At 42.3% G+C, this 23,692-nt stretch overlaps 1 protein-coding gene across 1 annotated transcript in view; it reads right to left on the reverse strand.

Annotated features, from left to right (window-relative positions):
• The window catches only part of PARVG (parvin gamma), a 257,991-nt gene that overhangs the window by 22,344 nt on the left and 211,955 nt on the right, over positions 1-23,692 (reverse strand). The window contains exons 10-11 of the mRNA XM_069228283.1: positions 14,299-14,367; positions 9,306-9,407 (exon numbers count right to left, since the gene is read on the reverse strand). Of these exons, the coding sequence (XP_069084384.1) occupies positions 9,306-9,407; positions 14,299-14,367 (171 nt within the window). The remainder of the gene's footprint in view (positions 1-9,305; positions 9,408-14,298; positions 14,368-23,692) is intronic.

Raw genomic sequence — 23,692 nt, forward strand, 5'->3', positions numbered from 1 at the left:
TAATGAAGTATATGTTTAATGAAACATTCGAGGACATCTACAAAAGTTGTATATCTCCAGGACTTAGACTAAACCCCATGCGAATGAAGACATGCAGTCAGAACTCCCAGCATTAAAAGGCACAGGTGCACTCATGCTGGGATTACTGACTGCTGAGTGAATTAGTCACTCTGCATGGGAGTACAATCTCGTATACAATCAGGGCGGCCGCACCCGGTGCTGACTTGGATTGGGGGGTGCCGACCTCATGGGGGCGCTGTGTTTAGCAATGACTTAGGAAACATGCAATTTAAAAACACCTGCTGAAAAGTTCCTTGTGCGTCCACCCTTTGAGAAACAATTAAAATGTCAAGATACTTCTAGTGATTATTGTTCCTGCTAGTAGGAGACACCGAAGTTTTGTCTGGGGGCAGCTTTGACTGCCATAAAGTAGCTTAGAGGGTTAATATGCCTCCTGCGAAGAACAGAAATATATTATACGTGGATAGCTGAGTGGATTAGTAAAGCCAGCTTTTACAAGTGCTTTAAAACAAATTAATGTATGTGAAGGGTGGGGGGCTATGGAGAGATGAGGGGGACACTTGCCAGGAGGTAGTGAGTGAGTTCGAGGAGGTGGTCATGGGGTTGGGGGTGCCAAAAAAGACTGTTGCCCAGGGCACCACCAGTGCTGAAGCCAGACCTGAATACAATAATGCACTTTCAGGTTCTATGACTCACATAGAAATGCTTGCTGGTTTTATGCAGCCAGCTTTCAGTTCAAATAAAGACCAGTCTCCCAGACGATGCTCTTGGAGGTAAGGGGCTGTCACTTCTTGTACTGTCAGTCAGTGGACTTAGCAGTAAAGGGCATCTCAGGACATCAGCTTCCCTCATATGTTATGGATGTGAGTGGATGCAAAACCTAAAATTAAATGGATTTGCACCCGGAATTAAGATCGATAGTTAAACATATTTTAGCACCCCCAGCAGATAGAACCTTTGAACACTGCATTTTTGTGATTTTAGTTGTTCCCTTGTAGCATTAAAATAATTTTGTTACTTACATATCCCAAGTTTCTTACACATTCATAATCTCACAAATGTTTGTTCTATGTATAACCTTGTTTCAACCTTGACAAGTGCATGCACATTCAAGATTATAACACTCCAGGTCAAATGCATTTCTACTTATATATATAGTTGGAAAAAAGAAAACATATTTGTGAAATCTGAAATACAATTATTTGTGAAAGAGTGTGCCTACAGTCAAAATGTGGCAAGTATGTACCTGCTTGTCAGCATTACATGAAGCGAAGAAAGATGTTATTCACCTGCACCTGCTGGTTTTAAGGTCGACAGTAGAATGAAACATACATATTTCTTCACATCAAACTTTTGGAAACAGTATATTTAATAATATAATATATTTGATTTAGAAATGAATGGTATTGTTAAGTGTCACCATTTGTAATTGTTTCTCAGGAAAATTGTTACATTGTTTTGATTCTACTCCTGTCTTGAAACATGCTGAATTATGACCAGATCACTGCGTTTCTTCTTTGATGAATCTGAATGCCTCAAAAGAGAGACATGCTCATGTACCAGAGAATGTTAACTGCACCATTGCAGTGCAATCTTTTACTTGTGTGTGGAAATTTTGAAGTAATATTCTTCAAACACTTTCACTAAAAACTGGTACAAAATATAGACTTTGCAGCGGTCATGGTGCAAATGTCGTTTTTTGGGTTGTCATTGGGGCAAATGTCACTAAAAATTGGAGTAATCTTAATGATGAGATTCTTCCTCTATAGGATTACTAAACAAGTGCACAGTTGCAAAAGCATAATAAACTGCACAAACATAGCATCTCCAAATATAGAGCAAATTCACAAGCGTTTCTATGTGCCTGATTTTAACGTATGTGCCAAAAAGTGATCTGCAGTCTTAAATACCAAACATCGGGATTCATAGACACTGGATCTGAAGACATTGACCTCCACACTTGAAATTTAATATCGCTGAAACTTTGCAAATATGGCAAAGCTTTCTCAGTAATACATTTTGAGTTAGGGTTGGAATGTCAAAGACGTTATATCAGCGGCATGCTTGCCATGTGAAAGAAATAAAATCCACATCTTGTGAGTTTACAGAGCTATTTTGCATCCATTTCGGACAACGGACATAAACCAGTAACCATACGCCCAACAAGTTTATAATAATGTTTCCTGGTAGGGAAAATAATAAAACAAACCCACATTTGAGAGAGGCGCTGTGAATGTTATCTTTCAGGATGGAATTAATTTTCCCAAGAAGAAATTAAAGTACTTTTTATTCTGGGAGAATGTCTGTACTGCAAATATTCTCGTCTAACGGGCATACCAGTGGCTAAATTAAGGCACCCCTCGGCCTCAGTGGTGCAGGGGATCCTGAGCTCCAGCCCCCCCCCCTCAAAACAGGACCCTGGCCTGACAGTTCCTGAGTGAGTCCAGAGAGGCCCCTCGTGTACAGTGCAGGGGGCCCTCTCAAGTTTCGTTATCTCACTGGGGCATACTCCTGGAAATCTACAACTTGACAAGATTTCCCTGACTTTTAATGATTTCTGTGCATGTCTTAAAAGTAGTAAATCTCCTTGAATTATAAAGGAAATCCTACAAAGAGCTATTGCAGTCTTTTTATAAACGTTTCATACAGCGCTTCCCTACCCTGATCTGTGTGATCGGACAAGCATTACCTCTGAGCAATGGCATGTTCTGCAACAGGGATATTATTCAATGCAACTTTGGCAGTTCAGAAGCCAAATCTCTCAAGAATAGTTGCCAGAATGGGGTTCATTCTGTCATGGAAATAACACTATCACATATTTTACGTTTTTTCAGTGTTCTAAAATTGAAACTAGATAACACCAATAAGCCCTACTCTTCTTATCAAAAACATTGAGCTGAAAATCCCATAACCCAGGTTGCATACTTCAAAACTTAATTTTTTCCCAGCAACTTTGATGTAGCTGAAACTTTAGTACATTCCCTCATGTCATAGTGATCATCTACACGTGACAGTTTATGCTTTATGGTGATCACAGTAATAATAGGCAAACTGTAAAGTTCTGCACTAAGAAGTCGTGTTACTGTGCATTCACTCCAGACTAGGGGCCTGATTCCGACCCCGGCGGTCAAGGACCGCCGGGGTCGGCGGGAGCACCGCCAACAGGCTGGCGGTGCTCCCCAGGGTATTCTGACCGCGGCGGTTCATCCGCGGCCAGAAAGGGAAAACCGGCAGTCTCCCGCCGGTTTTCCGCTGCCCTGTAGAATCCTCCATGGCGGCGCAGCTTGCTGCACCGCCATGGGGATTCTGACCCCCATACCGCCATCCTGTTCCTGGCGGCCGAGGATGGCGGTATGGGGTGTCGTGGGGCCCCTGGGGGCCCCTGCAGTGCCCATGCCAAAGGCATGGGCACTGCAGGGGCCCCCGTAAGAGGGCCCCACCCTGAATTTCAGTGTCTGCTTAGCAGACACTGAAATTCGCGACGGGTGCTACTGCACCCGTCGCACATCCTCCACTCCGCCGGCTCAATTCGGAGCCGGCATCCTCATGGAGGGGTGTTTCCCACTGGGCTGGCGGGCGGCCTTTTGGCGGTCGCCCGCCAGCCCAGTGGGAAACCCAGAATACCCGCGGCGGTCTTTTGACCGCGCAGCGGTATTCTGGCGGTTCCATCCAGGCGGGCGGCTCCCGCCGCCCGCTGGTGTCAGAATGACCTCCTAGATGTTGGAACCGCTGTGGTATAGAGATTAAATTACAGGTTTTGAGAATTAATATGTCATTGTGTTATATTTTACAGTCTACATTAATAGTCTCCATTGTAACAATATTTGATTTTTGATGTTATTTTAAATTCATATGCAAAGGGAGTGAAATGCAGTTCTGCGCCACACTAATGGAAATAAACTGACAAAGTTGTTTTGTTTTAAAATCACTGTACTGAATATTAATGAAATATTTATTAATGCTAATGAAGAATCATTAATGCTGAATTTAAAGTTTGCATATTAAAATGTGTATTATTTGAATGATTAATGTGCTGTTTTAATGCACTTGCATTAGCCTAAGTTTGGCCTGCTAAACCCTGTATTCATGACTGTGCAGAAAATGTCAAGTCATCTTGTTAATGTGTACCTTTCTTTCAGACTCAGTTCCCATGAGAGGGTTAGTTTGGTAATAGATGTCTATTGTTCTACATATAGAGAGTTGTGAGAATATGTAATTGAAGAGAGAACATACTGGACATTGGACTGACAAGTTAAACATTTGTTTCAATCTTGTGTGGAAATGTATGGATGAACACCATTTTCATGACAAACCTGAGAAAGCATGTGGATGTTTCAAGTTGGAGTCGCATGATCAATTTTTATTGGATGTTGCCCCCTCAACATCGGGTGGACTGACTGATGAATCAGCTTGCCTTTTAAATTTTAAAATATTGATATACAGCTGCACTTTGGAGAGAATCCCTGGAGCTCCGAGAAGAATTCTTTTCGCCCTTTACCATGTCATTGCTTGCTGAACCCCTTGGACTCAGAGGTATTGTCCTCTCTACCATTGCCCCTTTGAAATGACTTGCTGAAATGTAGAGATTTATTCCTTGACCCCAAATAGAAGACTCCTGACAAGCCTTCTCTTTTGACTTACCTTTTGCGTGCTTTAGTTAGTAACCTGATGCCAAAGATTTACTTTAAAAAAATATATTTTTGTCCATTTAATGCTTTTTGTGTTTTGCCCGCATGTGTTACATCCAGCACATGTTAATCCCTGATTGGTTAATTTGTAGGGTTTACCCTTGCCCAAAGATCTGTATTCAGATTGTTATACCTGACAGCCTTAGGGTGGTCACCCCCCAACTTTTTGCCTGCCTCCCTCCATTTCTCTGACCCTGTTTTTGCTGGTTTCAGGACTCTTCACACTTTACAACTTCTGACCAGTGATAAAGTGCATATGCTTTCTCCTCTAAACATGGTAACATTGGTTCCTATCCAATTGGCATATTTAATTTACCTGTAAGTCCCTAGTTAATTGCACTACATGTGCCCAGGGCCTGTAAATCAAATGCTACTAGTGAGCCTGCAGCACTGATTGTGCCACCCATATAAGCAGCCCCTTAACCATGTCTCAGGCCTGCCATTTCAAGGCCTGTGTGGGCAGTTTCACTTCCACTTCGACTTGGCATTTAAAAGTACTTGCCAACCTTAAACTCCCCTTTTCTACATATTAAGCACCCCTAAGATAGGCCCCAGGTACCCCATAGGGCAGGGTACTACGTAGGTAAAAGGCAGGACATGTACTTATTTGTTTACATGTCCTGGTAGTGAAAAACTCACTAATTTGTTTTCCACTACTGTGAGGCCTCCTCCTCTCATAGACTAGCATTAGAACTGCCCTCATATCCTTTTGAGTGGTAGATTCTGATCGGGAAGGAGTGGCCCTGTCGTGTTTAGTATGGCCACAATGGTGATAGAAAATCCTGCTCCCTGGTGAAGTTGGATTTAATATTACTATTTTAGAAATGCCACTTTTAGAAAGTGGTATTTCTCTGGACTTACTGCCACATGTGCCTTACAGCCTGTCTCTAATCCACGACTGGTCTGTGCAGGTTTGACAGCTCCCCTTGTGCATTCCACACAGACAGCCATAAACACAGGACATGCAGTCACATCTGCATTCATCGCATAACTCAGTGGGTCTCCCTTGACAGGAAGGGTGGAGGAAATCTCTTTTACATTTCAAAGGCCGGTGGTCTGCCCTCACACAAAGGACTGATAACCCCCCACAGGGATCATGGCAAACATGACTGGGCTGAAAGAGGAACTTGTGCACTTCAAAACCACTCTTTGAAGTTTCTCCCACTTCAAAGGCATTTTGGGTATATAAACTGCGTCTCTGACCCCACCAAATCAGACACTTCTGGACCTACACCAGGACTTTGTCAGCGAGAGTGCCTGGCTGCCCAAAGGACTCATCTTGACTACTTTGCTGAAGGACTACTTTCCTGCTTGTTGCCCTGCTGCCCCTACCTCTGCTGGAAGGACTTTGCCTTCCTCCAAATGTGCTCTCCAAGGGCTTGGATTGAGCTTGCCTCCTGTTTCTGAAGTCTCAGGGCCAACAAAGACTTCACCCCTTCAGCAAATTCTAGTGTGTCATAAAATCGATGTAACGCCCGCAGAAATCGATGCAGCACTTATATTGTGGCTAGAAAATTGCTACCACCAACCGGAGTGACACAGCGCCGAACTCGCAAGCAGAAATCGATGCAGTGCCTGAACATCTGTTCCTTCTACCAGCATGTCAAGAATTACATAGTATTGTCCCTGAGCGTCAAAAAAATATGCCCGCATTGCAGTGAGGAACCAAGGCTATGGTCCTGGAAATCGACACATCACCTTACAGCGTGGAAAGAAAACGCATCGTCTGTGCCATGCCGGAAATCCAACACAGTGCCTTATTTTTCAACGCATCTCCTCTTCTGTGGCCTCTGTGTGTCAATATTTTTGATGCATCACAGGTAGTGTGTGTCAGAAAGATACAACAACTGATTCTTAAGGATTTAGACTCTTTGAAACCTTTAAAAAGTGATATTTCAACTTGTCCTCATTGGATTTTGTTGTTTTGACCTTATCTCATTCAGATAAATATCTATTTTTCTAAACCTGTGTGGTGTATTTTTGTGGTGTTTGGACTGTGCTACTGTATTAGTTTTATTGCACAAATACTTTACACATTGCCTTCTAAATGAGCCTGCCTGCTCTGTGCCAAGGTACTGTAGGGTGAGCACAGGATACTTTGGGTTTTGTTGTGACTTACCCTGACTAGGATTGTGGTCCCTACCTCTGCCAACTAGAGGCCCAATTTCTAACGCAGATGATCTAAATTACCTTAATGCTTATTAAAATTGAGCAGTGCCTGTTTTCTGTACACCAAGTGGTTTTATTGAGGTTTTGTATGATATTTAGATAGGACCTAGCTCTCTTAATGTTAGTTTGCCTTAACCTTGTCACATTGGTCAACCCTTGGTGATGCTGTATCTTTATAACTTTATCTTGAGAGTTGTCTACATGACTTTGAGCTTCAGTTTGTAATTAAATCCCTTAACTTTATTCCTGAGTAGAGTTTTCCTTTTATGGCCCAATTGGTCCTACTGTGTAAATTAATTGCATTGTATTGAAATTTGTTGTTTGGTTCTACCACACCCTTATGGTTGTTCCAAAGATCCATTGACCTTGTCAGGCATTTGATTCCTGCGAAGGATGAACATGCTCCAGCACCTTTATATTCCTTTTCCACCGTAATCAGTAGGCAAAGGTAGGAAAGGATCCCCTGAGAAATATCCAAATTTTTGCTTTGCTTTTGTATACACTTATAGATGGAATGGTGATTGTGAAAATGAGGTTGATTAAATTTAAAGAGTAATTTGATGTTGTTGGATTCTAAAAAATGTCATTCCTAGAAATCAAAGCCTATGTGCTAATTAACAAGTCGAAAAATATATTTCTAGAGTTCTTAATTGTTCAAAACTACAATTCATCTGCAAGGCGTAAATTAAGAAATGCAAGTATCATGTTTGACATGCTTTCTGAGATTACATGTTCTAAATCCACCATAGTATCTTGGAGCTTTGTGCTAGCAGATAGAATGTCTGGGAGAGACCTGTCAAGAGTAAACGGCCAAAGAAAGGAAACTGTCTTGGACCAGAAAGATGTGGCCCTGGCTGAGGTTGGAAAGATGAGGCAGGTTATATAGGGGACACATACACAGGTGACCCCCTGCCAGGTGCAACAGGCAGGCAAGTGAATCTTTGGCCATAGCTATTGCCCAATAGTTGTGGTAGCTACCTATGCCACTGCTAATGGCATTAACAATTGACTGTATGTACTTAGTGCAGGAGTGTAGGATAAAGTGCCAATGGCAAGACTTCCTGAGGAGGTACCAGACCGTATTCTATTTTACAAGCCTGAATGCTGCATCTATTAAATCAAGGAAGATGTGATGACAGTTTGGGCTGATGCTGGAGAACTACCTGCGCAAATTCCGAGGCAGAAAAACAGCCTTATATCTACATGGGTTTGATCAATTTCCATAGCCTTTTGTGGGAGGACAGACATGTCAATGTGGGAGAGAGAATGCGTGAGACTGAAGGAAAGTGAGACTAATCTGTGTATCAGAGACTGGACTCTTGGTTTTCCAAAATTTACAGTCAAAGAAGTGGAGGGGATATGGGATCTAGGTCAAATGTCCTAGGCCATTATAGTGCTACAGGTAAAGTACTGCCAAAACCTGCACAGCAGTTGCTACAATGTAACGTCCTGTGCTGGGCCACATGGAGATGAATTAAGCACAGAGGTAGTATCACAACAGACCCTCATTCCCCATGCTAGTTATGGGCATGATTCCAGAGTATTGCATAAAGTTTGAATGAAGGGTTTGCTTTGGCAGCAGATTCATTGTAATAGCCAAAGTATAGCTGAACACTGTAACTCTCTCTATGTTCCACCTCAAATGCTTGCCACACGCTCATGGAAGATAGTTGGGCCTGTCTATGTGTAAGAACAGCTTATCTTTGGAGTCACACACAACCTCACTTCTCCCCTGTAAATCATCACACATGTAAGATGAACAGATCAAGGTCAAAACTATTTAGGTAATCAAAATGCCAAAGTAAACTAACAATTGCACCACGAATGCAGCACTGTACTGATCTTTGTTGAGGCAAGAACCCTTACTTATTTTCTGCTGTGGTACACTGTGCCCATGCCCCAGAAGATTTATGCGAAGGAGCTTCCATTAGGTTTCTGTGATAGAAGACACAAATAACCAACATAAGACCACAATTCCCCTTTTCGATTCTCAGTTCCTCTGTTCTATTCACTCTCCCACCAGTAGACTGAAAAATACTGAGAACTGAACATGACACACACCCATAAATGTTATTTTAGACCTTAGGAGGTAACAATGCGCTACAATGTTGTCACAGAAAAATAAAATGGATTAAACAGAAATATTCAGGGCATTGTCCAACAAATGTTTGGGACCTGGGGGCCTAACAAGACTCACTTAATTATTTGCCAAGGCAATGCTTTTACTGGAAGTTCTCATTCCATGTCAGTTTTTTGGCAATGCTTTTACTGGAAGTTCTCATTCCATGTCAGTTTTTTTTGTTCATCACAGTCACATGCATTAAATGTTCAAAATAGGTCCACCTTCCAGTATCAGTATCTTTCAAAGCTGGCTATTAGGTTTTTCATCTGCATTTAAAAAGGTTATGGAATTTTCTGTAAACTTACCATTTCTGCTTGAGAACACGGCGTCAGGAAGAAATCGTAAAGGTTCAGGAAATAGCCTTCAAGCTGTCCTATTAGCAGAAGTAATATAACCCCATCTGCAAACTATAGAAAGCCAATACATTAGGCAGGATACTGTAGTGATCACAACGATGTAGTAAGAAGACAGCAGTTAGTTTAATGGAGCACCAACAGTGTACTCCTCTCTACTTGAGTCCTGATCTTCCAAAGCCCCCTAGAGTTGCATCCTGTCACATATGACTCCTTCACTGGCACAAGCCTAGAGATTATTGGCACTGTGGCAGAGCTGAGGTAGAGAGCAAACACCACATTTCTCACAAATAACAGCATTGGTGCAGTTACAATAATAAATAATTGAAACTGGACATTAATCGAGACAAGAAGAGCTACAAACAAAATAACTACAAACAATTCAACATAAAACTGCTATCCCAAAGCAACGTCTTTGAATCGCTCAAATAGGACTTCAATTCTATCGTATCCTGTCATACTCTCAAGTTGTAAATCCTTTCCCTATTGGGTGTCCCTTCCTAAATTGTTCCCATCAGACCACGTTCAGGAACCACAATATTTAGTTTCTCAGATGGTACCCCAGCTTGATCACTGTAACAATAACTTACATCCTTTTACCACAACCAAGTTTTACTGTTATTATATTCCAGTTCTCTCTCTTCCTTCCACTTAAGTACTGGTACATTTAGCCATTTTACTAAAATGTCACACCTTGCCATCACCTGATTTAGCAAAATTAGAAAGAATTTGCATATCCTGTAAGGGTTCACTAAACTTACCGTGCACCTTCTTGCTTTTGGTTGTCATTCTGAAACATACTTAATCACACAAATCAAAGGTCACTTCCTTAACTCCATGTTTCCGCTCATAATGTTTCTTATAGAATTTTTGTGCTTCCCTTATGTTCTCCTTCACCAATGAGGGGGATCAGTCTGCCCTCTGATCTCCAGATGACAAGACAAAACTGTCTTTGGTGAAAGACTCCCGACCCCTCAGAATCCAGAAAGGACTGAATCCAATCACAGTGGGAGATTCTGTATGTCCAAAACAGTTTCCTGAATCCCTTCTCTCTCTTTGTCCCACTGCAGATAGCCATTAGAAATGTTCTCATTATTACTCTGTTCAAAAGCTCAATGCCACTATTAGCTGCAGGGTGATAGATTGAAGTATTTTTCGAGTTGTATTCGAATCCTACTTAGAAATGATTTCATATCACTGGAAATGAACTATAGTCCATTATCTTTCAGTAGTGTTTTAGGAATTCCTTCTATGGGGAAAGCCTTCTGTTGGAACGATATGACTTCCTGCAAATCGATTTTGTTAGAATTTCTACCTCAGGCCTCTTGGAAAATAAGGCCAAATGAACAATAACATATTTTGGGGTCCCTTTCGAATCAGGAATAGGACCATAGATAGATCTTCCTAAGGACCCACTGGACATTTCATTCAACCTAAAAGCTGTCTCTACCTTACTTGTGATTTGTCAGCACTTGCACACTGAACACAATTTCTGACCAATTTCCCCACCTCTAAAGCAATACCAGGCCACCAATATGAGGCATTGGCCCTTTTCTTTGACTTGATGATTCCTATGTGACTCTCATGCATATTGTTCAATATGTTCTGCCTTATGGTGAATGGAGGAAGTACCCCCTCACTTCCTAACATTAATGGATAATTTCTCACTTCCTAAAATTTCTTGCCATTACCATCCAATATACTTGTGTTAGGCCAACCACTCTCGATATAGTTTTTAATAGTGCACAACCTTGATGAGTGCAATATTTTCTTTCCAACTCATGTTCCAAAATGGCACATTCTTCACCAACATCATCCACTAAAGCCACATTGTGCACATCTCATTCACCCAGGATGTACTCAATGAGTAGAGGGAAAAAAACAATTATCCACTTTGATATGTATGCCTGAAAGAAATTCAACATCATAATTAAAAGCAAGCAACCTTAGTGGCATCTTGGCTGTAGGGGGGTTGCTTTACAGGTGCACGAGGGCATTAACTCCTTAATCAAAGGTTTGTGATCGGTACACAAGGTAAATTGTGAACCCCCCATATATTGTTGAAACTTCTCCATGGCCCAAACTCAGCCTAACATCTGCATCTATTTTTCTTCTATAGAAGAGGGAGCAAGAAGCAAAAGACAAGGTGTATTCATGTCCATCTTTAGCGACTTTTGGAAAGACTGCTGGTAACCCCTTCCCACTCGCATCAGTAGTGATCACAGAATGGGCAGCAGGATTGAAACCTTGTAGAGGAACAGCTTGACAAAGGTCAATTTTCAAACTCTGAAGTTCTTGCTGTAAGTTATCATTACAAACAAATTCTAAATGATCTTTTAGTAACTGTCTCAACCCGTAGGTTTTGCTTGCAGTTCTTAATAAACTTTAAAAAAAACTTGTTTAAACCTAAAAAAGCACCTCACTTCGTCCTTGCAAGTAGGTGGTGGCGCATTACTCACAAAATCGTTAATATCCTTTTTAGATGTTAGTCTTGATTCAATAACTGCAGGGCCATGATAAGTCACAAATTTTACAGCGAAAGTACACATTCTAAGTTCGACAATCAAACCATTTTCTCTCAGGATTCCCAACACATTCCTTAATAGCTGGTCATTTTCAACCTTGTTCCTGCCTATTATCAGGATGTCATCCCGCAAGTAAATCGCTCTTTTGAAATGTTTGAGTAATTTGTGCATCAATAGTTGGAAAACAGTTGTAGCTAGTCAAAATGGCACCCGAACAACTTTAAAAACACCCGAAAGGGATAATAAAAGCAGTACAATTCCCTCTTCCAGGATGGAGGGGTACCTGGTTATAGGCCTCACTTTATAATATATAGGTTTAGCATCTTTTTTTTCATATAACCTTGTAAATCAAACCTTTAAGCTTCCCAATTCTACCTGAGAAACCTCAGGGAATTCACTTTGCATCATCGTCCCTACTTTACATCATTCCTCGTGCATGGATAATACATATTCTTCACTATTGAGGTTAAGGTAATTCCCAAAGGCCTCAGATTAATACGCCCTATGATCGGAGGTGCTTTCTCAGCCAAATACAACTTGCATTTAGCATTCGTATTTTTAAACTCAAATATTGAGGTTATGTACCCTAACATATGAATACTTTCATAAGTGAAATCTTCTGAAGGACATCTGTCGGAATTCATTAATTCCCCAATACTTTCATAAAGTTAATGACCCAAATCGATTTGTCAATGATGGCCAAAGGAGAACCCGAGTCAGCAATGATCTTTATCTCAACGCCTCCAATCACCTTTTGACAAACAGGTTTTGTCATTGATGCACTGCTTCAGATGAAAGTAAGTGAATCTGTCAATAGCTAGAAGTAAGGGTCCAGATCAAGAGCAGTTTTAAATAAAACATCAGATTCATCAGGTGTTTAGACTTCGTTCTCATCTGACAATAAATTACCAATCCCTCAGGACCCAAGGAGAGAAGCAAAATCTTTTTTTTCCGTATGAATGAAAATTCATCTGAGGAATCATCTTCAATTGGTGCAATGTAATAAAAAAATACTCTTTCCATTGAGGCCATTTCATTCAGGGTTCCCCTGGTAAAGGAACAAATGGCTAGTGATGCAAGACTAAAGGTATGAGCTGCTGCACACATAAGATAACGTTGGCAGGTGGTCGAAAATAACAAAACTGTAGTTGGATGAATGTTCTCAGTACTAGTTGCAAACAAAATTGTGCAGCAGGCTATACAATTCATGGAAGCAATAAAAACAGATAAATATAAAGTATGTGAAAACTAATTTAATGGGACCAGGATGGCTGCTGTGCGAGATCACATGTTGTGACATGTACATCAGAATTACAGCATCTGTGATTGATTTAAAGCAATAAAGATGGACAAGATGTGTGGTCATGTAGTGTGATCTGCGTGTGAAGATGCAGCTGCGTGAACGCGCTGTATAAATTTGAAGATGTCGGCGTATGCCTCAACCGCTGTAACACAAGCTCCAACAAGGGTTGGTATGCATGCTCACATTGTATCCCAAATGCTGCTTCCGCTTTCAGAAACACAAAGCCCGGTCACCAAAAATTGGTCAGAGAGCAGTGACAGCACAAAGGAGAGTCCACACTCCCAGCACAGACTTCCAGTCCTTAATGGCAACTAGATGGCGTCTGAGAATTTAAGCATCAGCTGAAGGATGAAGTCAGAAGATAGCAGCTAGTGCGGAGCTCAAAGCAGAAGTATCCATACACACAAGCTGTCTGCTCATCACTAAATTGAATTAATGACAATGATAAAGTAGGTAAGCAGGAATCAGTTTATTTGAGCCCCAAGTGTGCACTACTCTCGACTTGAGTCCTGGTCTTCTAATGCCCCCTTGAATTCCAATCTGTCACCTAGGATACCTTCATTGCCATGAGCATAGAACATCTGCACTTTGGAACTAGAGGAGGTGCAGAGGAAACACCACAGATACAGGTTCTTTACCTTCAATCAATCAATCATGATTTATAAAGCATGGCAAATCTCCCATGAGGGTCTCAATGTGCTAGACTTTAAAGTAGGCAAGGGGTTCTGAGAGGATGCCCAGATTTTAGCACCAGATGGCAGGGCACCAGGTATGGCTGAGACCAATTATACTGGAGGGACGCACAGGAATGACACCAGCAGTGGATGTAATTCCTGGGAGGGGTATGGTGGAAGGAAGTATGTGTTTGAGGAGGACAGCAGTTCGCCATATCAGTAATTAAAAACAAGGAATACCTACACATCAGTGTTATCTATTTCCCCACATGTGATGGCACCCCACAAGACCATATAAAACAACCTCACAAAAGGCAACACCATTATTGTTCTGAAGATTCTTTAAGAATATTGTGATTAAAGCACAACTCATGTAAGACTTGTGGTCTGGTAATACCTAAAGATGTCACAATACAAAAAAAGGGTCATACAAATGAGCATACCTGTGTGTCGATATCTGTCACCAGGATCCCTAAATTCGCCAGATGTTTGTTGACAAACAGCACGATTGCCTAAAGAGGAAGAGAAGAACAGTCATTCACCATTAGTAACCAGTTTAAAAAGGTTTCTTATGAATGAGTTTAAAATATGCCCTAAATCCACTGTGCGTCTCAAGCGAAAATAAGTAGTTATGACCTTACTGACTACTGAACTAGTCAGTACCACCACTTTATGGCCCACACCAGTGTTGTGTGCTTATGCCGAATGTGAAGGAAAATATGCGGTAACTAGAGTTTTTGACATTCCATTCTCATGATCCCTTTTAACATATGAAGGTGCAGTGTGCTTACTACCTTCCCCCCGGCCCTTTCACTCAGTAGAAGCAACTAATGCAAACACTGGTAGTAGTAGTGAGTATAAGAGAAAGTGAGCACTTAGCTACATAGCAAGTAAGCACTTAGCTAAATAGGATGTGAGATAACTGGCAAGGATATGACAGTTTGAGTGATGAGATGTGTGAGGTTTTGGTTTGAAAGCGGTCCCCAAGCTGTATTTATTGACCATATTCTGTTCAAAGTGGCTTGTTGCTCCCACCAAAACATTTAAATTTTAAATGCTTTAAAGAAATGAATATGGCATGGTGTAGCAATCTGAATAGCTCGAATAGTAGAGAAGTAGACACTTCTTTATTGGGCTCCAGATGAGATTGCAATCACAAGGATGTTTCACCAAGAGCAGAAACCCTAACTACCAGGACTTTGTCATGCATGGAAGGACCTCACCAGCAATGCACACACTACCAACAGCCAAACAGATCTTAAAGGCCCTAACAGTCTATTAAACACCTGTGTGTAATTGCACTGAGAAAAATCCTGAGCAATACAACCACATGTACTAGCACCAGGTAAACTGATTAGGTACGTCAATCGCCTTTACTAAACAGAGGGGAACATCTCATCTTGACTTGGCATATAGATACTGCCATAGGTAACTCTGCTGAGCGTTGCTATAGCCTCAACCCGCCGTAACGTTAAAGGCCTGAGCCGAAGGCGAGGGCCTTTAACAAGGGAGAGGGCCTTTAATAGCCGGTAGAGCCCGCTACGGCCACTAAAAGCCCGGAGCACTCCATTGTTTTCAATGGAGCTGCCAACATTCCAATGTTCTAATAACCTATGGAAACTGGTCACGGCATACCATATCTTTGTACAAAGGAATACTAGGATTGTTTTTGAAAATTCTTTACCTCTCAAATGCCACTCACAGAAAGGCATCCAAAAACTGTTGCTCTGTGTTGCTAAATATGATTACTTTTTTCTCAGTTATTCTGCGGGTCAATCTAGCATAGCATTGAAATGACTTTTTGAACTGTTTGTGTCTACGACACATGTGCAATACAGTCCCCCTCATACCCATTGGCGAAATAAATGTTATTCTCTTTTGTGCATCTCCATACATTGCATAAACAGAAGGAGATAAAAAGAAGCAGCTCGACAGAGTGGTATTGAACTAGTACACATATGTCCCCTAAGGGTGAGGGGTTTGACCCCAGGTGGGTTAACTGGTTTCCTGGGAGCCATCAGCATGGTTAGTACTACCTGCCATCATGTTATGTAAAAGTATTCTGTATAGTGCAGCCTACACACTCAAGGTGGTATCTCTGCCCTGTAGAACAATTGGCCAGCATTCATCATCCAAACTGTGATCCGTAAGATTTACTAAGCGGGGTAAGCCTGAAGAAACAAATGGGTTATCCAAGAGGGTTTGAAGGTGACTGAGTTGACAAGTATCATTAGCTCATTCTAAAGCTTAGTGGTGCAAAAGCAGAAGAAGCTTGCCCACTTCATTGGAATTTACTAGTTCTTCTTAGCTCTTTTCTTTATGTGGCCTAGACTAACAGGGTGCACGTTTCTAGCAGGAGAATTTCTATTAAAGTGGCTGGGAAAGGCAAAGCCTCGCCCAGGTAAGACTCTGTAAACTAGGCACGGAGATTTGAAAAGAGTATGTTCCCTAACTGCTGATCAGTGCAGACTTATCGTAGTTGCTTGCACATGATCCTGTCCATCAAAGGCCAAAAATTAAAGCCTGCTCTGTTTGTACTTTATATGCCAGTCAAAATCTAGACATGTACTGCATGAAAAGTCAAATCAAGGAGCTAGCACATCAAAAGCGACTTGGACCTTTTTGTGAAAAAGTATAAAATGCAAGTATTTTCTTAAGTAGTGAATGGTAATGACCAAAAAGACTTACTGTCTGAGACAGCATATTATCTATATTGGTTGTATGATGGATTCATGCATGCCTGAACCAGGCATGCCTTAAGAACGCGGTAACAACAACGACCACATCTTTACCACGCATGCCTTTAGAACAAATTTGGTTGTAAAAGCATGTTTGGTAAAGGTAAATTGTCCCCCACAAAGCACTCCCTTACACCTGATACCATACTCTGGAATCCACCTTGCCCCAGCCCTTAAAACTGCCCCTTCCACCCCCGGACCCGCACTCAATCCTAAAACCTACCCCGCCCTATCCCAAAATGCTCCCCTCTCCCTCAGCACCCACCCCATCCACCCCCATGACCCAGCTGCTGCATTACTCTCCAGGCTGTTCCTGCTGTTTGCCTGAACCATACATATGCATGGTGCCTTAACCACACACATTTGTGTGGTTTAAAGCAATCATGGTAACACTTGCGTGGTTACGGCCCTTGTGGTTACGGCCACGTAGTAAAGGCAGTTTCCCATCTGCATTAGATCCAGATTACTGGCATTAATCAACAGAACAGTAAGAGCAACCAAGCTGTTCAGGTCAGAGATCCTTTGGAAGTGCACTTCTCACCAAAAATGTCTGGCTTGTCTTGATTTAAATTAAAGTGATTAGAGTTCATCCATCTGTCAAATGCAAGAAGCTGGCTAGCACACTGCATATTTTCTTCAAATATTGATGGTGCATATTTGAAAATGAGTAGAGTCATCAATATATAGCTGTGATATCAGAGACCCCATGATTTAAGCACGAATAACAGCAGGCATAGGTGTATGCTGAAGAAAAGTGAAGACTGCTGCGCCCTGAGGAATTCCACAGTACAGTGAGATAATAAGACAAGAAAGACACTTGTGTTATTGACTGACATCTCCATGAGATAAACAAGAGAGGGTTACATTGGATCCACATACCATCAGTCTTTGCAGTAAGATATAGTGAAAGATGGCATCCAGGAGGATTAGGTATCTGACACTGCCTCCATCTCCCATCAGTCTCAGTTCATCTATAAGTGATGAGGATATCGTTTCGGTGAAGAGATATGGGCGAAAGTGAGTTTGAAAGTCATCTAGAATATTACATACTTGAATCTAGGCTTGAAATTGACTGATGGCTGTCTGTTCTAAATGTGTGACCTTATGTGACATGTTGGAAATCTGCCTGTAGTTGGCAACGTGATGTCTGCTTGAAGTTTTGTAGCAGTGGAGTCGCCACTGGGTGTTGAAGCACAGAAGTAGTATTGCCACATTTCAAGGATTGATTTATTGCTGCTGTGAAAATGGAGAGGTACTTCAGATAACTTCAAGCAAAAGCAGAATTTCTTAATTCCTTTTGGCTAGAATTCAGAGGTCAGACAGATATGTTACAACGTTTAATAATTATAGTCATTCACTGAAGATTAGAGACAATATTTGTTTATCATAAGAAGCTCATTTCTCTCTTAAGCTCCTGTATAAATATATCCATTGTCTGAGGATCACAATCCTATCTCCACTCGTTCCCCAGTTGCTCCTTGCTCCGTTTTTGTAATGCACTTTTATCTGAGAACTTATTCTACTATTTTCACATAGTTTTCTAATACAGTAACAGAATCAATTTATCAAGGCTTTCAGTAATCCATCTGAAAATGGTTGGTTCTTTTCAGGGGCTTAAGGCACAGCCCTGGCACCTGTGAGCCGCCACACAGCCGATTAAATTAAATTATTGTGCTTGTTAATCGTTTAATTTAGCAGTGTTCATGCAAACATGATTTTTCAGTTTTTATGAAAACCGCTGTGCTCAGGTCAGCACTCTTGCCCTCTCCACCAGGCTTGTGATGATAGGAGTAGGAGGAGGATCGATGGGGCGGTTCTGCTTTAGATTGCTGTGATCCCCTTACACAGGTGAAATCCTCTTTATTTAGCAGACATACTGAGCATGCTTATCTGCCTAGATGTGACTGTCAGGGCGCACATCAATGCATTGCGGAGGCCAATCAGGAGCCACATGGAGCAGCAAGGATAGGACTGCTAGCCAGGGGCAGCTCCTCCTTTAGGGCGGAGGAGCGCTCCCCCCCACTTCCCCGCCAGCAGCGGCAGCAACAAACCTTTTACTAAAAACGATAATTAACTATGTTAATTATTGTTTTTTAGTAAAAGGGGCGGGCCATGCGGGGTGACGAGCAGTGAGGGGGAGTGCACAGCACTCCCCCCTCAGAGCACATGTGTATCTGGCCGGCCGTCTCGGGCCGGCCAAACACACATGCGCACAGGGCTCTCTCCAGCCCAGCAATAGCAGTTGCTGGGTTGGAGAGAGCCTGCACAGGCTCCCAGTCAGCCTGGTAGGGCCTTGGCTGGGCTCTCTAAGCCAATCCTGACGCTGTTCTGAGCAGCGTTAGGATTGGCCGCAGGGCAGGCTGGGAGCCTGTGCCTGCCAGCAGCCAGCAGAGGAGGAGAGCAGGGTGTGGCGGCGAGAAGGTAAGAGTTTTATTTTTTATTAATTACATTTTTATTTCCCTCCCCCCACGTGCAGCACCCCATCCCTTCTGTGCACTGCGAGCCACCACTGCCCCTACCACTGTCCCACCTTCTGATAGGGTTGTGCTTCCAGTTGTAGCAGGAGGAGGGCTTGAGGTGGGTCTTCCTATGAAACTCATCCCTGTTGCTCTGACTGGCTTCTCGTTGGGAATCATGGCTTGCAGGTTCCAGCGTCCAGTGCCAGATTCCTGCTCGGCTGCCGCCATTGAGCCTCTGAGTTGCCAGCAAAGGAAAAAAGTATGTAAAAAGAAATCAGTGTTGTTTCTCAGACTGTGAGAGGGAGTGAGAGGGAGTCAGGGGTGCCTCTATCAATGGTGCAGGAGGTGCAGATGCACCAGGGCCTAAGGGCCCTGGTACAATTGCACCTGCTGCACTATTAAAGCAGAACGCCTGTACGCCGGTAGTTCAAATCAGAGCTCCTACACACCTGTAGGTTTGAGTGAGGGTCAGTGATTATGAAAGTGTGAGTGTGTGCAAGTGCGTTTGTGAGAGAAAAATATTTAGCATGAGTCTATGGGTACACTTGTGTGTAAGAGCACCCAAGTCTGAAAATAAAGAGAACACATGGGAAGTTTGCGACATCTCTACTTTCAGGGATGACCAGCTGCCAATGCTGAAAAAGATGCCAAGTGTAGGTAATGTATATTTATACAATTACGGGTAATTTGATTCTGCAATGCATTAGTGTTTAAAATATCCATCTATGTTATTTTATTTAAACGCAATCCAAGACCCATACGCCGAAAGGTGATAGGAATATGAATGGTATGAGCTAGTGATCAAATCAAGCAATTTTAATAATAGGAATATTTGTGACCTACTTATGTAAAGGGTCGAAGAGAGAGTCCAGGCTGTGGCCAGCCTTGTAGGTTTTCCGTGCACTACCTGGTGCAGTTGGAGCTCAACTGACCATTACTGTCAACTCAACTGACCATTACTGTCTTTAAAAAAAATAGAAGAGATCAGTATAGGTCTAATGGAATATAAGGATTTCCTGACACAATCAAAGATAAATACATTCCAAAAGGTTTTAGCGAAATTCTCACATGAGAAAGTTTATCCATACACTTGGGAGGACTATTTCAGAAGAGAGAGCAACTCCTCGTTTACATCGGAGGAGAGCAATAATTTCTCAAGTACTGACAGATCCTCCGATAAGCCATTGACAACCAATAGTAGGAGAGGCTGAGGGAGGAGAAACTACAGACAAAACTCTAGACCAGGAGATGCTTATGGCAAACCCCACCATCTACTTCTTTTTTTAGACAGGGACAGAGGAAGAGGCAGATGGAAAAGCAAATTGCAGGGTATCCTGGAAAGACCCGGAACCAGAACAAAAAATACAAAGAAACCACAGCCAGGGACCAGCAGGTCGTAACTGACAACATAATTAACCTAAGCGCTAAGATACTAACAGAGACACAGATGCAAGCCTTTAACAAGGGCCTAGGCTTCGTCCCTACACCAAGAGATGATCCTTTCTGACCGAAAATGAAGGTACCAGAATTATTTTGCAAAATCAGACTACAAGACTTTCTCTACCTGACAGGGAGAAAACACAGAAGGCGACAAGGTGTCCAACGCTGGTCTCCACAATAAACCCTCCTTTACCCCAACCATCCAACAACCTCTTCCTGAGGTAGCTACTTTCGAACAGGCTGTAAATCTAGGCCTAAAATCTTTAACACAAAACAGACAGAAAACCTTCAGGAACTTAGGCAAAGCTGAAAAAAGAGGCACTAGCAGACCAAAAAACAACGACTCAGTGATCACAAAAACAGCAGACAAGGAGGGGGGGACAGAACTGTCATACCCCATAAAGAGATGTATCACACTTGCATACGATTACTAGGTAACACCCCACATTACAAAAAGCTCATGAGATCCAAAACCAGACATTATGGAAGAGATAGCATTCCTAGTGAAAGGGGGCCTAGAAAAAGGCTGGATAACAGAGAAGGAGTCTTCCTTTCTCAGTTAAAAAGAGCCAAAGACACCTTGTTTTTACATATTGCCAAAGTGCATAAGCACATACATCCCTCTCCCGGATGCCTGATAGTATCTAGAATAGGTTTAGCACTGGAACCCCTGTCAAAATTTGTCGACTTTTTCATGGAAGCAGTAGTGAACGATATGGCATCCTAATAAAAAGATAACAAAGGGGAAATGTGAGGTTTGACTAAGGCAAACAATTGTTACTCTCTCTAGATGTTGAATCTCTTTACACCAATATACCACAAGAGCTACAATGGAGGTGATTGAACAGCTTCTAACACCCCAACAGGATAATACAATGACACCAGTGGAATTCATATTAGACTGTGCCAATCAGTGGTGTAACATAACTAGAGGGAGCCCCTCTGCAAAGAACATAGAGGGCCCCCCTCTGCATGCACTCATGGGCTCTCAGGCCAGGGTGCTGTGCTGAGAGGGCCCATTGGAGATTCCCCCCTCACCACGGGGGCTGTCGGGACCAATGTTGCACCACTGGTGCCAATATGGTCCTAACAAGAAATGATTTTGAGTACGAGGGGGATTTCGATTTACATCACATGGAACATCCATGGGTAGTACCTGTGCCCCAGCCTGGCCTGCCTATATGTGCATAATTTTAAAACCCAATTGGTGTACTATGATAAAAATCCATTCATGAACCAGATGAGATTATGGAAAAGATTCTTTGACGATATCCTAGTAATCTGGAAAGGTACTAGAGAAGTAGCAACTGAGTTCAATGCTTGGCTCAAAAGCCTTGACCCTTTCTGATGATTCACAATGAGCAATGTAGAGATTCCATTATGGGCTCTAGGAATATATCATAAGGGGTGCGGGGGAGTCCTTAAAACTGAGGTATACCACCAACCCACTGATAGGAACAGTTTGTTGTATTTCAATGGTTTTCACCCTTAATCCTCGAGAGAACGTTTACCAAAAGGACAGTTCTTGAGACTTAGACACAATTGCACAGAGGTAGCCAGATATCAGGAACACACAAGTAAATTTACTATGAAACTGAGAGAAAGAAACTACCCAAAACGAACTATTGAAAAGCACAATAACAAGCTAGGAAGAATGACAGAGATGCCCTGCTGGGCACATACAAGAGACCAAGACCAGTATGCATCACTACCTTTTGCCCCAGTTCCAATGCAGTCACCAAACTCATAGAAAATACACTGGGTATCCTTAAATCAGGAAACCTGAGAATTCAACAACCTTTGTTCTCATTTAGAAGGAGTCAGAACTTTTGGGGCACACTTGTACACTCATGCCCCAGAAAGACAAATATTAAAACCCAATTGATATTGTGGAACACCCCAACCCTGAGAGGACACCAACCATGTGGGGGATGTGGGGTGTGCCAGTTCACAAGAAAATGCAAATCATTGGACCTAGGACTCACTAGACCGTGGGAACTAAGCCCGTTAAAAATTGGAATTCAAGTGATATCATCTACATCCTGAAATGTCTATGTAACCTCCTATATTTTGGAATGACAACAAGGAAAGTAAACACATGGATCACGGAACATCAGAGTACAATTAGATGTAAGAGGGACAGCACAAAACTTACCAGACACTATATGTAACAAAACCATACAGTAGATGACATAGAATGGTATGCAATTGAAAAACGTGATTACAGACATAACAATATGAGTTAGGTGATTTTAAAGTATGAATAACTTTGGGTCTTTTGTCTCCACAAAGATAGACAGGGACTCAACAATGATATCCCCTGGGGGTCCTGGGAAGTTAGGTCTAGCTGTCAATGTTAGAACCTTTCTCATTGCAGTTTCATATACAATACTAAAAAAGTGATAGCAAAGGGTTCTGTGTGTCATTCTTAAGGAATGGAATATGACATAAAGAGAAGAACATTGCATCAGAAGATAGTACTTTCTGGAGACTATATAGGGTATAATTGTGGTAATGTAACTGGGGAGCAGTTTTCACTGTAAATCTAGCCTGTTCCAGCAACCTTTCTGAATTAGATCAATGAGGGAATAAAAGATGGGGGGCTACATCTCCCCATAAACAGAAAACCTAATATCATGGTGAGTACAATCTGCTCCTGCACACCCAAAAACATGAGCCCTCCTTGTACGGGATATTACATTCCTGATTAAGCTTTGAGCAATCCTATTACACTGTCCATGCACTGTATGCTCTTATTGGAGCATGTGCAAAAATACTGCAATGCTGTGCATTGGAGACTACATCTCACAGGTGTCCCCTTGTTAACAGGGTGTTGGGGCTATATTAGGCAATATGATGCGACAGGGCTCCTCAGGCTACCAGGAGGTCATTAAGATTAGATGCTTTTGAGTGACATGATACTGTAGGGTGGCCACGCCTTTTGACACTAGTGCCGCCAGCATGAATGGGGAGACGCCGGCATTGGGTACCACAAGCACCATGCTGCCATGTGCCTACTGGGCTCAGTGATTGGACGCATTTGCGTCACATAATTGGGCCACACCTTTCTTTACATCAGAGTGGCAAGCATTCACGCCACGTGATACGGCTGGATGGCTTCGTCCTCTGACACCATAGCTGCCAACATGAATTCGGACGTGCCGACAGTGGGTATCAAAAGTCCCATACTGCTGTGCGCC

Source organism: Pleurodeles waltl, chromosome 4_1 (assembly GCF_031143425.1).
Source record: "Pleurodeles waltl isolate 20211129_DDA chromosome 4_1, aPleWal1.hap1.20221129, whole genome shotgun sequence".
In the NCBI taxonomy this organism is placed as follows: domain Eukaryota; kingdom Metazoa; phylum Chordata; class Amphibia; order Caudata; family Salamandridae; genus Pleurodeles; species Pleurodeles waltl.